The 17,069-nt window shown below is 35.7% G+C and overlaps 1 protein-coding gene across 1 annotated transcript in view; it reads right to left on the bottom strand.

Moving 5' to 3' along the window:
• Positions 1-17,069, bottom strand: part of otog (otogelin) — a 94,672-nt gene that overhangs the window by 54,299 nt on the left and 23,304 nt on the right. The window contains exons 16-29 of the mRNA XM_047822785.1: positions 15,940-16,072; positions 15,651-15,828; positions 15,207-15,331; positions 12,305-12,517; positions 12,041-12,206; positions 10,052-10,126; positions 9,887-9,930; positions 9,412-9,577; positions 3,163-3,270; positions 2,853-2,991; positions 2,607-2,741; positions 1,924-2,067; positions 1,610-1,729; positions 627-743 (exon numbers count right to left, since the gene is read on the bottom strand). Of these exons, the coding sequence (XP_047678741.1) occupies positions 627-743; positions 1,610-1,729; positions 1,924-2,067; positions 2,607-2,741; positions 2,853-2,991; positions 3,163-3,270; positions 9,412-9,577; positions 9,887-9,930; positions 10,052-10,126; positions 12,041-12,206; positions 12,305-12,517; positions 15,207-15,331; positions 15,651-15,828; positions 15,940-16,072 (1,863 nt within the window). The remainder of the gene's footprint in view (positions 1-626; positions 744-1,609; positions 1,730-1,923; positions 2,068-2,606; positions 2,742-2,852; positions 2,992-3,162; positions 3,271-9,411; positions 9,578-9,886; positions 9,931-10,051; positions 10,127-12,040; positions 12,207-12,304; positions 12,518-15,206; positions 15,332-15,650; positions 15,829-15,939; positions 16,073-17,069) is intronic.

Raw genomic sequence — 17,069 nt, 5'->3', positions numbered from 1 at the left:
CTGGTGGGGGCAGGGCTGTGGCACAACCGGAAGGCCAGTCGGTACACCGATTTAAAACTTTGTTCATAGTATCACCTTATAGGAGCTGGCCGAGTTTGGTGTAGACAGTTCGAAAGCTTGCCGAATTATAAACCTCCAAATTTTATAACGGGGGTCTATGGGAAAAAATGCCAATTTGAGTACTAGGATCACTTAGAAAAGTAATAGCAACAGATTTTAGTTATCATTAGGACTTAAAAAGGAGTTTTTAACAATTTAAACAAGAAAAAGTTCTTTTGAATTATCAGTCATATTTTTTGCATTATCAGTCAAAAAATGGCAATGTTTTCTAATTTCTATCAGGGTATGCAAACTTTTGAGCACAACTGTTTCATGCTTATGTTAAACTTTGATTTTGCACTGTAACATTAGCCCTTAAACTGTGATTTCATTTATACTTTGGAATCGACGTATACATTTTAACATCTAACAAACACAAACATGCAAAATACCTGTCAAGGCACTATATACTGTAGTCCTGCATACAGTAAATGCAATTACACACTTATGCATGCACAAAAATAAGCAACAGTTCCTTTATTCTGATATTGCATGTCTCTACTGTTTATAGTAATTCAACAACTCACCACTGGATGACAGGCTTGGAATACTTCGCTGAGGAGTATCCCACACTGCTTTTTGGCAAAAGATTCTCGGCTTGGATTCAAAGAGCATGGATGCCTTATATCTGGATTATTAATACACTACACATGCACACACATGCAAAATAAGAATAAAAAAGTCATAAAAAGTCCACATATTTTGTATGTACATTTATATTAGGGATATGATTAGAAATTCTGTCAGAAAGAAATTATTCTATAAAAGCTATAATAAAAGAGGATGTGAAATTTAAAACCTGCTGACAATGGAACTTTTTTAAATCTCTTATGGTCCCAAAATGTGAATGCATTTATCCTAAAATAATCTGTCGTTAATTTATTTTATCGTTTCCCCATTTTCTCCACAATTTGCTCACCGTCCCACCAGCTATAGTTATATAACAACACTAACATATAAGACAACTTATAACTCTCAGCAAAGCAAAGCAAAGTTCCTTCACCCCCACATTCCTTATGAAAAACTACAGCAATTACTGTGGGTCTGCAATGGTGAGTATCATGTTTTATTATAACTATTACATTTTGTAGTTTATATTGTTCATGTTTGATCATATTGTAGTGTTGCTACATACAGCAGCTTGCAGCACTTGCTAATTTACATACCTGAAAGGCTCAGTGGCCATCTATACAAATTCTCTTTAAGGCATTTGAATCACTGCATATGATTTTAAAAAAAAGAAAAGTAATAAAATAAAGAAACAATTTTTCATGGTTTTAGACGACTGGAGATTTAGGAATGTTGGCATTAAAAATTAAAAAAAGAATTTGAACTGTTCTCTCTTCTAACATGCAAAAAAAAAGTCTCAGCATTTGTTACTCTTCTATAAAAGTATGTTTGCTGTAACTTTTACATTGGGCATTACTTAGGCATTATTTTACACTGCACCCTCTTGGACTGTAGAAACATGTTGTTGTAACTTAGTGTATACTATATGTGTGTAACTTGCCTCTGCTGCTGTCCAGCTGTTGCCAAACTCCTGTGGTGTTGACACGTCCATGTTATCTGGGGTTTTCATTTCATTTACTGTCTTGAGATCAAAATTCCCACACAGACCAGAGAGTTTACTCTGAAGTTTACACACACACACACACACACACACACACACACACACACACACACACACACACACACACACACACACACACACACACACACACACACACACACACAATCTGAGATGTGTGTGTGTTTTGGGGAGGTGGGTTTATATGTGTGTGTATATGTGTATAATTAATGTGTGTAACTATATGTATGTGTGACCTGCCACTGGTGTCCAGCTTGTATATGGATCGTGTTTTTTCTATCCCAGAGCACTGAAATCTCATACTGTGTTAGGTGGATAATAGTGAAGTAGCCTGCATTCAGGATATACACATTTTGTCTGTCGATTACACTGGATGGATTCTGCACACAGGTAGAAGAATATAAACACCCTGTAATCCCTTTAATTCCTAGAGTTAAAAAAAATTAACTAGCAAACATTAAAAAACCTCTAAGATTAGATACTCAGAAAAACTGTTTCCATCAGTACTTTCACATTATTTAAATAATATATCAACTTTGTATGTAGAGAAAGCAACATTTAACTCACCCAATTCCTTAAGAGGATTACAACATACATAGTTCAAAATTAAGATGTTATAAAAAAAGAAACAAAAAAAAACACAATTTAAAATGCTTTTATTAATATCTTCACTGTCACCCCTCTAACTGTTTACCATTGTTAGAGGTATTCCTGCTAGATTACTCTAGCATCATACATCAGACATCGCTTCTTTTGAGTTACATGCATAATTACCTATTTTACTAGTATAAAATTAATAGCAACTTATAATGGAAAGTGATAAATATATTTCACAATATTAGATTTTTTCTTTTTAAATATCTTTGTACATATCTTAGTAAAGAATAAACGGTCAAATCTTGCAAAGTTTTAAACTCACAGGTTTGCCACTTTCGTCATCGAAAAAAATTATGGACTGCCCAATGGAAATGAAAAGGGATTTTCTGCAAATCACACCATTATCAAAGCAGTCTACATTCTCTGCTGCAATATTTAATGTTACATCAGCTGAGCTCTGAAAAAGACACACATAGATCGAGATGGTATGCATAAATGTTGGCAAAAACATCATTAATACAGAAATAACATTTTTTTGATAATGTACCTGACATTTGACATCTCATACCTTTAACAAGTAAACTTTACAGTCTCCAACATAGTCAAATAGCAATCCATCAAATGTACGGTAGTGTCGGTCTCCATACACAGTGCACATTGATGCACATGGATGGAAGTCACACTGGAATAAACCATGTTGACACACACTAACACACAACATGCATAGTTAGAGACTTGCTGTTTAGTTTGCAGAAGTTCTTTTTGAATGATGGGTTTCAATTAGATAATATTTCAATTGGATAATGCATTGGCAAAACAGCAATGTTGTCTATATTTTCCCTTAATATTTTGCATGTTTCGATTCTGTATGTACTCACCACTGGTGGCAAGGTGAGGACACTCTATCCCCTGGGTAATACTCTTTACCCTTCCATAAACATGGACATGCAACAGGCTCAATACATTCATCACCCTGCTTTAAAAGTCTGTAGGATAAACACACAGACACAATTATGCATTAGAAACTTTATTTTGCAGACAAAGGAAAAACTGGTGATCTGGTTATTCTCACCATCTCCCTACCATGCCTCCTCCCTATCCCAAACACACACACACACACACACACACACACACACACACACACACACACACACACACACACACACACACACACACACACACACACACACACACACACACAAACAGAGAGCTGTCTCAGTTCTCTGTAGATAAAAATCTTGTAATCTTGAAAGCTAAATCATTTTTTTCGCTGTTCTCAGGGCCCTGAATGGAACATGAGTAAAAGCAATGCAGTGTCTGTGAGTACAGTGGAAAGCTAGACTTTGATAGAAAGGTGCTAACAGTTCCCTTTCTCCAGCAGCCAGCATGCTCGATCACTTACAATCTTCAAAGCATCCATCATAGCCATGAATCTTCATACATCATTTAATACTCTATATCACTGACACTTTTTTCTCCTCTCTTTGCTGTGAAACAATACAGCAAAATCTTAGATAAAATCAAAGTGCACGTTTCTAAATACAAGGGAATGGTCATACACTGAACAAACTACATGCTGAATCTTTTTTGGTAGCTCAATCAGTTCTCTGATTTCTGATTATGAAGTTACTTTTGTTGGTCTTTCAGTTGTATTGTGTGCAGCAGTACCTTAGAACACTGTTTTGCAATTATCGATTATTACCTTATTAGAAGCAAAGTAAATAACATTACTAAGACAGCCTTTTCTCTTTTCAGAAATATTGCCCAGCTAAGAAAGATATAATGTCATTGCATAATGCAGAAAAAATAGTTCATATTTGTGTTACTTTCAGATTGAATTATTATTATGCATTAATCTCAAGATGTTCCAGTAGTCAACCGTTGTAACTCATATTGATGTACTCAGGGTGTGTAGTGAGGAGTTTCTCTCAAAATTATGTTCATTGGACTTGTGTAGTTAAGCACAGCATGCAGAATACAAATGGAATAAATACATATGTTGAATGTTTAATCAATATGAGTTACAACGATTGACTACTGGAACATCTTGTGATTAATGCATAATAATAATTTCAAATAAAATACATATTAAATACATAAATATGAAACTAATAATAAATTTACTGGCATTGTCCTTCTAAAATCCAAATTTCCTCACCTCAATCTTGTGCCATTTCAGTGTTCTCTTTCATACATTCTATTACTTTACCTTACATCTTATTATATATATTAACCGATAAGAAGAGACAGTGATCTTCTTTAGTCCAAATGGATTCAATTGACAAACTCCATCTTAGGAATCTCTATTCAGAAAAACTCTGGAATTTTGAAGGCCATATTTACAGAGGTAATTTTACTAATTTAATTTGGGTTCCTAGAAAATTACTATAAGCAATAGCATATAACACATATCTGAAACCCAGGCTGTGTGTGTGTGTGTGTGTGTGTGTGTGTGTGTGTGTGTGTGTGTGTGTGTGTGTGTGTGTGTGTGTGTGTGTGTGTGTGTGTGTGTGTGTGTGTGTGTGTGTGTGTGATACATGGTCAAGAACATAATACACAATCAATAATGTAGCAAAAGTAGGATTTTAAGTGAGCTATATAACTTGTTGGTCCTTGTTATGACTTACAGGAAGTGTAAAATAAGCTAAACAAAAAGCATGAATATGTTAAATGAAAAATGTTAAATGAAATTTAAAACCTCGGATTACGTATTTAGTTTCTAGTAACTGAAATTTAGTTACTAATGTGCATTGCAAATGTTCCAGATGGGCCCTAGATTCACAGTGACCTTGACCAAGACAAAGTGGTTACTAGAAGTGAATGAGTGATTGAAAGTTATGTTCCCCCAGGAAGCAGTGTCCTAAATTAATGCTGCTTTTGACAATGTTCATTCACATAAACCATAAACAAATACATATTTTGATGTAATGAAAATGTGATAATTTAGTGAGAAAGGCAATGAATGTAATTTATTAACAGCATATGCCAAATGTGTTCCATTAGCCAATTACACGTCATCATAGTGATTTTGACTGTGGCATGATTGTTGGTGCCAGATGGGCTGGTATGACTATTTATGTAACTGTTGATCTACTAGGATTTTCCTGCACAACAGTCTCTAGAGTTTACTCTGAATTTGGTTATAAAGAAAAAAAACATTCTGTGAGCAGCAGTTTTTGGGATAGAAAAGCCTAATGAAAGAGGTCAACAGACAATGGCCAGACTCATGATGAATCATGAATTTTTTTATAGTCTGAAATATTGCACTTAGTCTTTTGTACTGTCTACCTGCATTGCCTAATTAGATGACACTTATTGTCATCAAGAAACATATTTCTCTTTTTAAATTATATATATATATATATATATATATATATATATATATATATATATATATATATATATATATATATATATAATTTAATAATGCATACAGTACAGTTGTTTCTGGCAGTGATTATTTGACCAGAATTCTAGCATTAATGTTATGTGTGTAAAGCAACTGAATATAAAATAAGTTGAATACCCTTATTCTATGGCCATTTATAGGTAGAGGACAAGGTAGTACTTGAGTTGAAACACCTAGATGAAGGTGCTTCATGATATTATTATATTAAAAAACAATAACTACAATGTTATAGGAAAATCTATTTACCTAATTATAAAATCACCACAGAACTAAATAACAGCTTCTTACTTGCATGTGAAACAGCTTGGACTACAGTGTCATGATGAATGGCGCTCTTTTGGTGTGTAACCAGACACACCCAAAGGGATTTCCACCCCAATGACCATTGTCCAATTTTTATGAATTAATAAAAGAGGTAGCTATTATAAAGGTCATTCCAAGTAAACAGTGCTATATGTATATCACAAGCATTTTAAGAAAAAACAACTCATTGTAGTGGTTCTTGTAAACTTGCTCAAGCAGTCAGTTTGCATCAACATCTACATGACAGAATTCAGTCTTAGGATTCCATTGCCATGATACCACAATTGTAACATTTTTACAAAGTCATACAATCCCACTAGTTTACATTGTAGCAATATAATTTATTCACTTTCTGAAAATATACCAACACATTTTTTTGAAATACTGTTTTGTGTCTTGTGTTGTGTTGTGTTCCCTAAATCACTTTCTGCAGCTCAACCATAGACTGGGTTATAACAGTCAAGAGGTCAGAAATGGAGGTGTGCTCATTCCCTACATGATGAATATTCAGCAGCACTGTATTTGTAAACTTTTTTGTTCAGAATTGTTTTCATCATTTCTGTATATTTTTGCCCTCTTTTGAAAGTTTCAGTATTTGTTGTATATACAACACTCATAATTAAACCATTTTTTCCCCAAACAGAACTTGTTTAAAACTGCACAACATATCCTGAAATCAATTGTCTACTGTATGTTGGATACTAGCTGGTGAATGGATTTGCTTCACAGTTCAGGGTGGCTTTGTGTTGTTGTGGCACTTCTGTGTCAAAGAAGTTTTTCTGGCACTTCAACCTCTGTGTGTTTCACCTTTATTAAAAATATCAAATGGCAAACAAATACAGGCTAAGCAGGAAACACTCAAGCTCCATAGCTTTGACAGTCAAAGGTAAAGGTAAAAAATCATCATATCAAAACAATTCCAGTTTGTGCCAAAGTAAGGGAATTAATGATCTCTTTCTAAATCAGCTTGGTCACATGTACATGTATCTTTTAATCATTATAGCAATGAATGCTTCCACTATTAAAACCAGTGCTACTTTTTAATAGCTAAACAAGTAAGCTGAGAGATTTCTCATCAAACATTGAATTTCTAGCTAGCATATGAACTTAAAATGGGAATGTGAGAACTAGGATTTGTTTTTTTTCTGTTTAAGACGATGCATTCTTTGGTCTGTTACACTATTTGTGAGAGTATTTTGTTTGTTACTTCAGCCTTGAACATTACAAGCACCCTTGATGGTATAGTAAATTTATGAAGTTTCTAAAAATTCTTGTTCTGTTATCGTGGCTTATTGTGGCTGAATGTTGTAATATAATGTTTGAAACCACACAACTAGAATAAGTTTTTCCAGGTGGAACTATATAAAAATAATTTAAAATAAAAAATAATTTGTTATTAGTTATTTGTTAATTTGTTATTACAGATTGGACCCTTCTACTTTACAACCATGCTTAAGCAGCCCCGACTGCACTTACATCTCAGAGTATGCATTCCCCTACAACTTCGTTGTCACATTTCTCAACTGTGGCAGCAGAAGAGATTTTACAACTCATCCAGTCCTGCAATCCTACCACCTGCCCATTGGATCCGCTCCCTACCACTATGCTCCAGACCATCTCGCAAGACCTTTTGCCCTTCATTTCAACTATCGTCAATAGATCCATAGCATCTGGTCAAGTACCAACTACTTTCAAGAGAGCAAGGGTTATTCCCATCCTAAAGAAACCTGCTCTGGATCCATCAGACATCAAACAACCTCCAAGACCCCAACCAGTCTGGCTTTAAAGCAGCTCACTCTACAGAGACAGCCCTTTTGGATGTCTCTGAGAAGCTACATGCTAGATGCTAGATCAGCCAAACTGTCATCCATCCTTATCCTCCTTGACCTTTCAGCAGCGTTTGATATGGTCAACCACAAGACTCTCTTATCCACCCTCAAGAGTCTTGGGATTTGCGCATCAGCTTGGGAATGGTTTGCTTCCTACCTGGAAGGACGCTCATATCAGGTAACATGGAGGGGAGTGACATCTGCTCCACGCAGACTCTCCACTGGCGTCCCACAGGGCTCAGTACTTGGTCCTCTTCTTTTCTCCCTGTATACTCACTCTCTTGGTGAAGTTATTTCATCACATGGGTTCTCTTACCACTGCTATGCTGATGATACACAACTTATCTTCTCTTTCCCACCCTCAGCTTCTGACCGGATCTCAGCATGTCTGGCAGAAATTTCATCATGGATGACTGCTCATCAGTTAAAGCTCAATCCTAGCAAAACTGAACTGCTGTTCATCCCAGGTGATTCATCCCCAGGTCATGATCTTGCTATATCCCTGCACAATGATCTGATCTCCCCTTCAGCCACAGCTCGCAACCTTGGGGTAACCATGGACAATCAACTGTCCTTTTCCTCTCATGTTGCTAATTTGACTAGCTAATGTCGGTTTCTTTTCTACAACATTAGAAGGATTGGGCCATTTTTGTCCACACAGACTGCTCAGGTACTTGTTCAGTCTCTTGTCATTTCTAGACTGGATTACTGCAATGCACTGCTGGCAGGTCTACCTAAGAACGTAATCCGTCCTCTGCAAATGATCCAAAATGCAGCTGCCCGGCTTGTTTTCAACCTGCCAAAGTTCTCGCATACCACCCCGCTGCTGCGATCCCTCCACTGGCTTCCGGTAGCTGCACGCATCCGATTCAAAACACTGATGCTGGCCTACAAAGCCAAAAATGGACCAGCTCCCTCTTACCTCAAAGCCCTCATCAGTCCTCGCACTGCACCCCGCAACCTCCGATCTAGCAGCACTGCTCGACTGGTTCCACCATCTCTCAGGGTAAGAGGCAAGTATACTACAAGACTCTTCTCTGTTCTGGCACCAAGGTGGTGGAATGAACTTCCACTAGAGGTCCGGACAGCTGAGTCACTGGCTATTTTCAAGCGGCGGTTGAAAACCTACTTATTCAGGAAACACTTCAACTAGCACTTCTTTCCTTATCTTTTGCATTTAAAAAACCCCAAAACAAAACAAAAAAAAAACCCCTTTGACACTTTTTCATTGTAACTTTGAACAAATGTTTTCAACTCATGGTATCTTAAGTATGTAACCTAGTGAACCAGCATTAATGTATTCAATGTTAGAGATTTAAGCACTTATGTACGTCGCCCTGGATAAGGGCATCTCCCAAATGCTGTAAATGTAAGTGTAAATGTAAGTAAAATGAGATTAAATATCTAATGAGATTAAATGAGATACGATACTTTAAATCAATGCAATTATATATAGAAATAATTTTGTGTTTATTTTCAAATAATTGACAGTTACTATTTTGATTAAAATAACTGTTGCTAAGTTGAATAAGTAATACTGTATAGGAGTAAAAATGAACGAGAAACAGAACCAGCTGTATACTTACCCTGGTGGACAGATACAGCCTGGAACACAGGGCTCATGACTGGAGCAGGTCAGGTTAAGAAGGTATGACTCACAAGTGTGGACACAAGCTAAACCTTTACTAGCTGAAAGTCCTTCCACTATATTTTCACAGTCCTCATAAACCTGCCCAGGAGGGCAAAATTTATCTGAAGAGAGAGTACAAATATATATATATATATATATATATATATATATATATATATATATATATATATATATATATATATGACATATGCAATAATGGTTGATCCAACAATGTTATTTAGATCCAAAATTCCCAGTTCTTCCAAATCTCCTTGTAAAGATTCGGGATATACTGTACATGAATATATAAATATTTATTTATATCTTTCAAGCTGCACACACTAACAAACACCAAATGCACCAAATGCAACTGTCTCAACATTGAGGCTCAGATTTCAGTGATATGTGAAGCCATAACTAATGACACTTACCTGTAATAATGCTTTGTGAGACAAATTTTCCATCTTGACAAATTCTACATGCAGAATACGTATATAATTATATAATTTTTAGAGTTATACACAGAGTTATACACTGACAAAATAGAAAAATTAGTCAAGATGCTTTCAGTAGAAAATTATATGCCAGAATCTTACTGTATATCTGATGATGTCAAAATCACATCTCCAGGAGAGTAATCAGCTCCCAGGAAGGAGCATGGGCATTCACTCCTACACAGTACATATGTGCCTTACGTTAACAATTTAATTACAATACATTATATGGCAATGAAAATCTCCATGTGGCAACATGACAGAAACCAGACTTAAAAGAGGACCTATTCTCATTTGTGTGACACATAATAATGTATTATAAATATTTTTTATAACTGAATGTTATATAGTCATAATTATGAACATGGTAACTTATTAGCTTTGAGAAAATTATAAGCATATAAGTTATGTCTGCTGTATCTAACTGAAGTTCTTAAATGTATTTGATAAAAGAATGAATGAATGAATGAATGAATGAATGAATGAATGAATGAATGAATGAATGAATGAATGAATGAAAAAACTGTTTTTTATCAACCATGGTCTAAATGTTATCCACTGAAGGACATATTTCCATTTGGCCCTTAAAAAAAGGAAGGACTAAAATGTGGAAAACTACCCTTCATACCTACAGTGGATAGAAAAAGTATACACACCCATGTTAAAATGCCAGGTTTCTGTAATGTAAAAAAATTATATCAAGAATTAATAATAATTTAGTAATAATAAATAATTTCAGACCTTTTTCCACCCTTAATATAACCTATAACCTGTACAAATCAATTGAAAAATAAACAGAAATCTTTTTTTTTTTCAAATAAAAAATAAAATAATGTGTTGCATAAACATGCATGCCCTTAAACTAACACTGTTGAAGCACCTTAAGATTTTATTACATCACTTTTTGTGTATGAGTCTATCAGTGTAGCATATCTTGACTTGCACTCTTCTTTGCAAAAGTGCTCCAAATCTGTCAGATTGCAAGGGCATGTTCTGTGCACAGCCATCTTCAGATCACCCCACAAATTTTCAATTCAGGTCTGGGCTCTGGTTGGGCCTTTCCAAAAATTTAATCTTCTTCTGGTGAAGTCATTCTTTTGTTGATTTGGATGTAAGCTTTGAATCATTGTTATGATGAAATATGAAGTTCCTCTTCATCTTCATCTTTCTAGCAGAAAGCTTTCTGTGCATGGTAATTCCCTCTACCTTGACTAAGGCCCAAGTTCCAGCTTCTCTGTGGTTATGGTGTTCTTTTGGTGATGTGCAGTGTTGTTTTTACACCAAACATTCCTTTTGGAATTATTTCCAAAATGTTCAACCTTGGTTTCATCAGACCATAACACATTCTCCCACATGCTTCTGGGAGACTTCAAATGTCTTTTTGCAAAATTGCATCCATGCTGGGCTTGGATGATTTTCTTTAAAAGAAAAGTCTTCTATCTTGCCACCCTGACCATAGCTCAGACCTATCAAAAATACGGAGATTGTTGTCACTTGATGATGACTGTCTGCAGAGAGCTTTCAAAGCATCAGAGGGATCTCACTGTTAAAACGTATCATATTTAACATAAGTTTGATTTTGATTTCTTAATTCTGAACACAGGCACACCCCAGTTATAACAGTGTGTGCACACTTCTTCAACCACATTAATTTTGTTTTTTATTTTTACTTTTCTTTAAAATATTTGTTTGTTTTTCAATTCAGTTGAACAGGTCATAGGTCACATTAAAGGTGGAAAAAATTGGAAGACAGCTTGATTCCATATTTTACATCACAAAAACCTGCAATTTTATTAGAGATGTGTAGACTTTTGATATTTGTTATATATTATGAATTATACATATACAATACAATTAGCTCTATTTTATACTAATATTTATGTTTAGATTGAACAATCAATTCTGTAAGTGAATTGATTAATTGAAAGTGTTTATAAACTCTTCAGACTGTAAGTGTTAAATTGGGACTGCCTGACTGTTATGATGTCTGTGTGAGCATTGCAGTGAAGAAGGGTAAAATTGCTGTGACAAACAGATCAGTATATCAGGCTTTCTTTTAAGTCATGGAAAGCTGGGTTTCAGTCACTTTACCTTTTAATACAGGTCTGTGTGTACATATTGTAATATGTTCCTTGAGGACACACACAACCCTCCTCACACTCATCTCCACAAAACTGTGGGAGTGACAGGGAGAGGCAGTGCCGTTCACAAGATGACACACACATGCCATATTCCATTGTTGGTGGACATGTCACAGCTGCACAACATAAAGAGAATGGGACAAGGACATAAATGACTATAAAAGGTTTGGTAGTGCTGATTAGAAGTTGAATAAAGGCATTTTTGTTCACTCACCACATTCAGGCACATGTGAGCGGAATTCAATGATGATATTATGCTTTCGACAAGTGCGTGTGTAATGGGCAAGAGCAGAACAAAGACACGGTGTTCCACACCTGCACACATCTGCACGGCACTGCAGCTGGAAGGCCATGGGACTTACATGCTCATGACAAACAGCAAATACCTCCTGTGTCAATATGTCACACTTCTCCATGGCATAGGATGCTGAATCCAGACAATATAAGTATACAGACACATATTCAATTAGGCTGTGGGCTAAGCATAATGTTAAATTCATCATTCCCTGGAATAGTCTTTTTTTTCCCGTATTCATGTTTAAATATTTGTGTTAACATGGTAACAATGTTGTCAACAGGGGCGGATCTAGGCCTTTTTTAGGGTGGCTCCAGCCCCCCTGTCTGTGATCTCAGCCACCCTAAAACTAAAAGTTTAATATTTACTTTCATTAATAAACAATAAAAATTACGGTAAAATGCAGGACATGTTGTTGATGGGAAAGAAAATTATTTATCGGTTTGATCCAAGAGCAATTTTTTTACTTTGCTTTTACGCACGTGCGTTGTAGTCTTTCAAAAGTGCGTCATCAGCTGTCTGGTTTATTTGAACGGAGGAGCTCAGGCACGTGCAGCGTGCACACGCAGTCAGAGCTGGAGGCATTTATCTATAAAGTTAATTGGCGGAAAACCGCAAAGACTGCAACCAAAAACAGTGAAATTTCACTATTCTTATTACCAGAGTTGATAGCACAAACAAAATATTAATGCAAACAATCCATTCAATACTAAATAAAAATAACATTTATTGGTTTGGTCTTTGTCTTGTGAATATTTTTTTATTAATGACTGCATTAATTGGACACACTGTTCGTAGAGAATGCAGACATACAGTACAGTACATGAACTGATTTGATTCAAGACTGGCATCATTACATCATGCATAAAATTTTGGTGTCCACTTTTGCCATTTTAAATAATACCATAACTTTTGGCTTACTAAGTAGTCAAATAATATATAATATAAAACTCTTCTTGTTTTAAATTCTCTCTGAGGGCTAAGCCCCCCTAAAGATGAAATCCTAGAACCGCCCCTGGTTGTCAATAAAGATTTGTAAAAGTCAACAACAAAAAATATGTATAACAGCCTGTACAGCCGACATCAAAAACGTCTATGTACAGAAATTCAAATAAGAGCTTGTTTGTGATACATCAAAAGAATGTAGGTCAATCAGCATACTTGTTGCGTGGTAATCAGTGAAAAATTACATATTTGAGTGGAGGAGTAATGAAAATTTAATTTTACTTTTTAACTTATGTTTAAATGTTTAATCCAAATGTAATGTATAATGTTTTTTAAACACTTATAAATACTGATGCACATGCACAAAACATTGAATCTTTAGGTGGATTCGCTACTACAGAAGAGGGCCACATTGGTTCCTACTCCTGACTTTAAAACACAAGAATCATAAGCTATGATGGCCATAGATTCATGTAAACTGAAATAAAAATCAGTAAAATCACCTTTAAAATCATCTTTCTACAGTTTTGGGTCCATTCCCAGTTTGGGTGAGTCTGTTTCAAGGAGCCTCAGATTATTGTTCTAGTTCTATTGTATTAATGTAGCCCATCTTGTTCTTGTTCTAAATTCTCATGTTTCACCTCTAGCTTTGACGTGGATGGCTCTGCTAAACATTTGAGTTTGGTTATTCATTTGATTATTCTCCTCTGATCTCTCTCATTAACAAGGAGTTTCAGCTTGCAGTCTCACCAAGTGTTCCCTGGTGTACAAGTGTTCCTATTAATGTGGATATTAAGTGTATGTGTGAGGGAGAGGTTGAGGTCTCATCAAGGCTTATAGGAAAAGCATATTAACTGGCAGAGAATTAGCATAAATGTACAAGATTAGCATGAAGACAAATCTGAAATGTACTGTATGCATTTAGCCTCCAAATAATGTGAGCTAGTTGAACACAACAAAAGTAAGACCAGCTAGTTTACTGTCATGCTTAAGAATGTCCTTAATGTTTTTTTTTTTTTTTCATATTTTCTTTAAAAATATTTACTTTAAGTGCAGCTCACATGACTAACAAGTCTGAACAACTTGTTGCAGCTAGGTTGAGTACAGTTGGTAGTGCAGAAGGCGGAATGCACACAACATTCAAACTTTTACATTTTCCATAAAAATATGTAGACTTCGTGTATGATTACAAGCTGCCGTTGCACATTTACAATGTTTTTTTTCTCAAATCTACAGGTGCAGTACTGAAATGGATAAACTGGGGAGGTGATCAAACTGTAAATATTTGTCACCGCAGGGAGAGTCATGTTTCACATTTGTACACATGAATTTTAGACACAGTGAGTGCAACTACAAATGGAAATTACATTTACAAATAAAAGTGCATTGACTGTTTATTTAGTCAGTAAGCAATATAGTGTAAATAATCGCTAAAATAAATCTGTAGTGTAAGATGTTGAAGACATCCACAATTAATAAATTAAATTGTAGCAAATTTTTAACCTTGTACATTCAGAAGAAGGCTTAAAAGACATAGTAAAAAGTTTTATTGTGGCTGCTTAGGGTATGTGTTTTTAACATATGCTAATGACAAAGGACATTTAAAAGATGGACATATATATGCACAGTTGGTTGAATTCAGCGAGACACTCATGTGGCCATTCATTATATGAGTACATATCTAAACTCTGAAACCTTACATTTACAATATGAGAACCTTCAACATGATCAAAAATAATTATATGACAAATGTAAACATAACAGTGTGTGTAACAAATGACTTTGCACAGGGATTGATGAATGTGTAACAGATATCTAGGCCCAACGCACAGATAATAATTTCTTTAAAAGTACAGTATGTGTCTGTGTGTGTTACCAGTTTGCTGATGAGTATCGCAGGGATCCAGCTGAGACAAACTGGGCCGTGGCATGCAGGCTGATGGCAAGCGCCAAGCATTCCCAAACAAGTTTGGAGAGCTCTCTATCATACCTGAGGGTGCACTAAAAAGTATACAATAGACAAATTAACACAAAGACACACAAGATATAAACACAAGACATAGCGAGACAAAAGAGACTGTGATTATAGCAGGGGATAATTTTTCAAATCAAGTTTACAAACAGCCTAGATCAGACTGAATCTGTCACACTGTAGTCTTAAAATAGGAAAGTTTGATTGTCTAAATCGGTGCAGTACGACTTGAAACAAAATGTTAAATTAAGGGTGACCAAGAGTAATGTGTGTGGCCAACAACTTTGGGATTTACGCAGGAAGTGAAAAATCATGGAACAAAAATAGGATGAAACACAAGATACTCACAGAAAGTCATCCTGCATATTACCATTAAAGGTACCACATAACCCCACTGTATTGTCCCTCCACAGTTCCCCAAGCTGCAAGTACAGTCGAAATTCTTTCCAGTTGTACTGTAGCCGTAAACCCTGCACTGTCTTTAACTGTACAAACATGGATGATAGCTCCTGGATCTGAAATATCTCTGTGTAGAAAAATAAAAATGTGTGCAATTAAGTCAAACATAAGTACATAATGTTCAGTACACAGTACAGTACATGTATCTTTGTCTGTAGCAGAAACAGCAATGTGTTACCATCTGAATATGGCAGAGAGACACGGATCTGGCTTGCCATGTACACCTCCCCACTGTGGCTGAGCATTACCTCAGTGCGAGGGTCCTCATTCAGGACCAAGTTCACTGACTGAATACAAGCCCCATCCAAATTCTACAGAACAGTACAGTACAGTACATGCACAGACACACACACACACACACACACACACACACACACACACACACACACACACACACACACACACACACTCATTACAAGCACCAGTCAAGAACAGCTAAACAAGTAACACAATATATTGAATCTAAAGCTTACATTTTAGATAAGTTAGTAATTATTTAACTCAGTAACTAGGCAATTATTCATGAGAGATCATAGAAGTAAAAGAAAGCTGTGACAAAGTAAAATAAATCTGATAAACAGCTATATCCCACAAATATTTAGCATTCTAAAAAAATTATTTACTACATTATGTTTCAGGTGACTAAAATGGTTTCCTTTACAGCTAGTGGAATGTAATTATTAAATATTTGCCAATACCAAGTCAAGTCAAGTCAAGAAGCTTTTATTGTCATTTCAACCTTATATAGCTGTTGCAGTGCATAGTGAAATGAGACAACGTTTCTCCAGGATCATGGTGCTACATAAAACAAAGACAGGGCTAAGGACATGTAAGTAGTCTTAGCCACATAAAGTGCAACTGTGCAACCTGGTGCAAAGAGTGCAGCACAAGACAAACAAGACAGACAAGACAGTGCAGACACAAATTTACAAGACAATATAAAAAGTACAAAAAATGCAATACACAAAAGACAATAAACAGCAACAGAAACAGCCACCGTCCCATATCAAGTGATAACACTGTGTATATAAAAAGTGTACATACCCTGTAAAAAAAAAATCAGATTCACAAGAATTACCATACACCTGTCAACAATGAAATCATTCTGATTAACGCAAATTAAATAACAGGACATCCCACAATCTAGCCACAGGGGTTGTAAGCCAGTAATTTCAGTGATAAATAGAGAAGGTTGTGTCAGGAAGGGCATAAAACAACATTCAGCGTGACAAATTTAAACATGCGAGTTGTCAGTGTGAACTGCATACCGGATTGGTCAAGGCCCTGGGTTAACAACGATTAACCCTG

Source organism: Tachysurus fulvidraco, chromosome 1 (genome assembly GCF_022655615.1).
Source record: "Tachysurus fulvidraco isolate hzauxx_2018 chromosome 1, HZAU_PFXX_2.0, whole genome shotgun sequence".
Classification (NCBI taxonomy): Eukaryota; Metazoa; Chordata; class Actinopteri; order Siluriformes; family Bagridae; genus Tachysurus; species Tachysurus fulvidraco.
The sequence above is the reverse complement of the archived record's forward strand: the minus strand, read 5'-3'. Positions and strand labels throughout refer to the sequence as shown.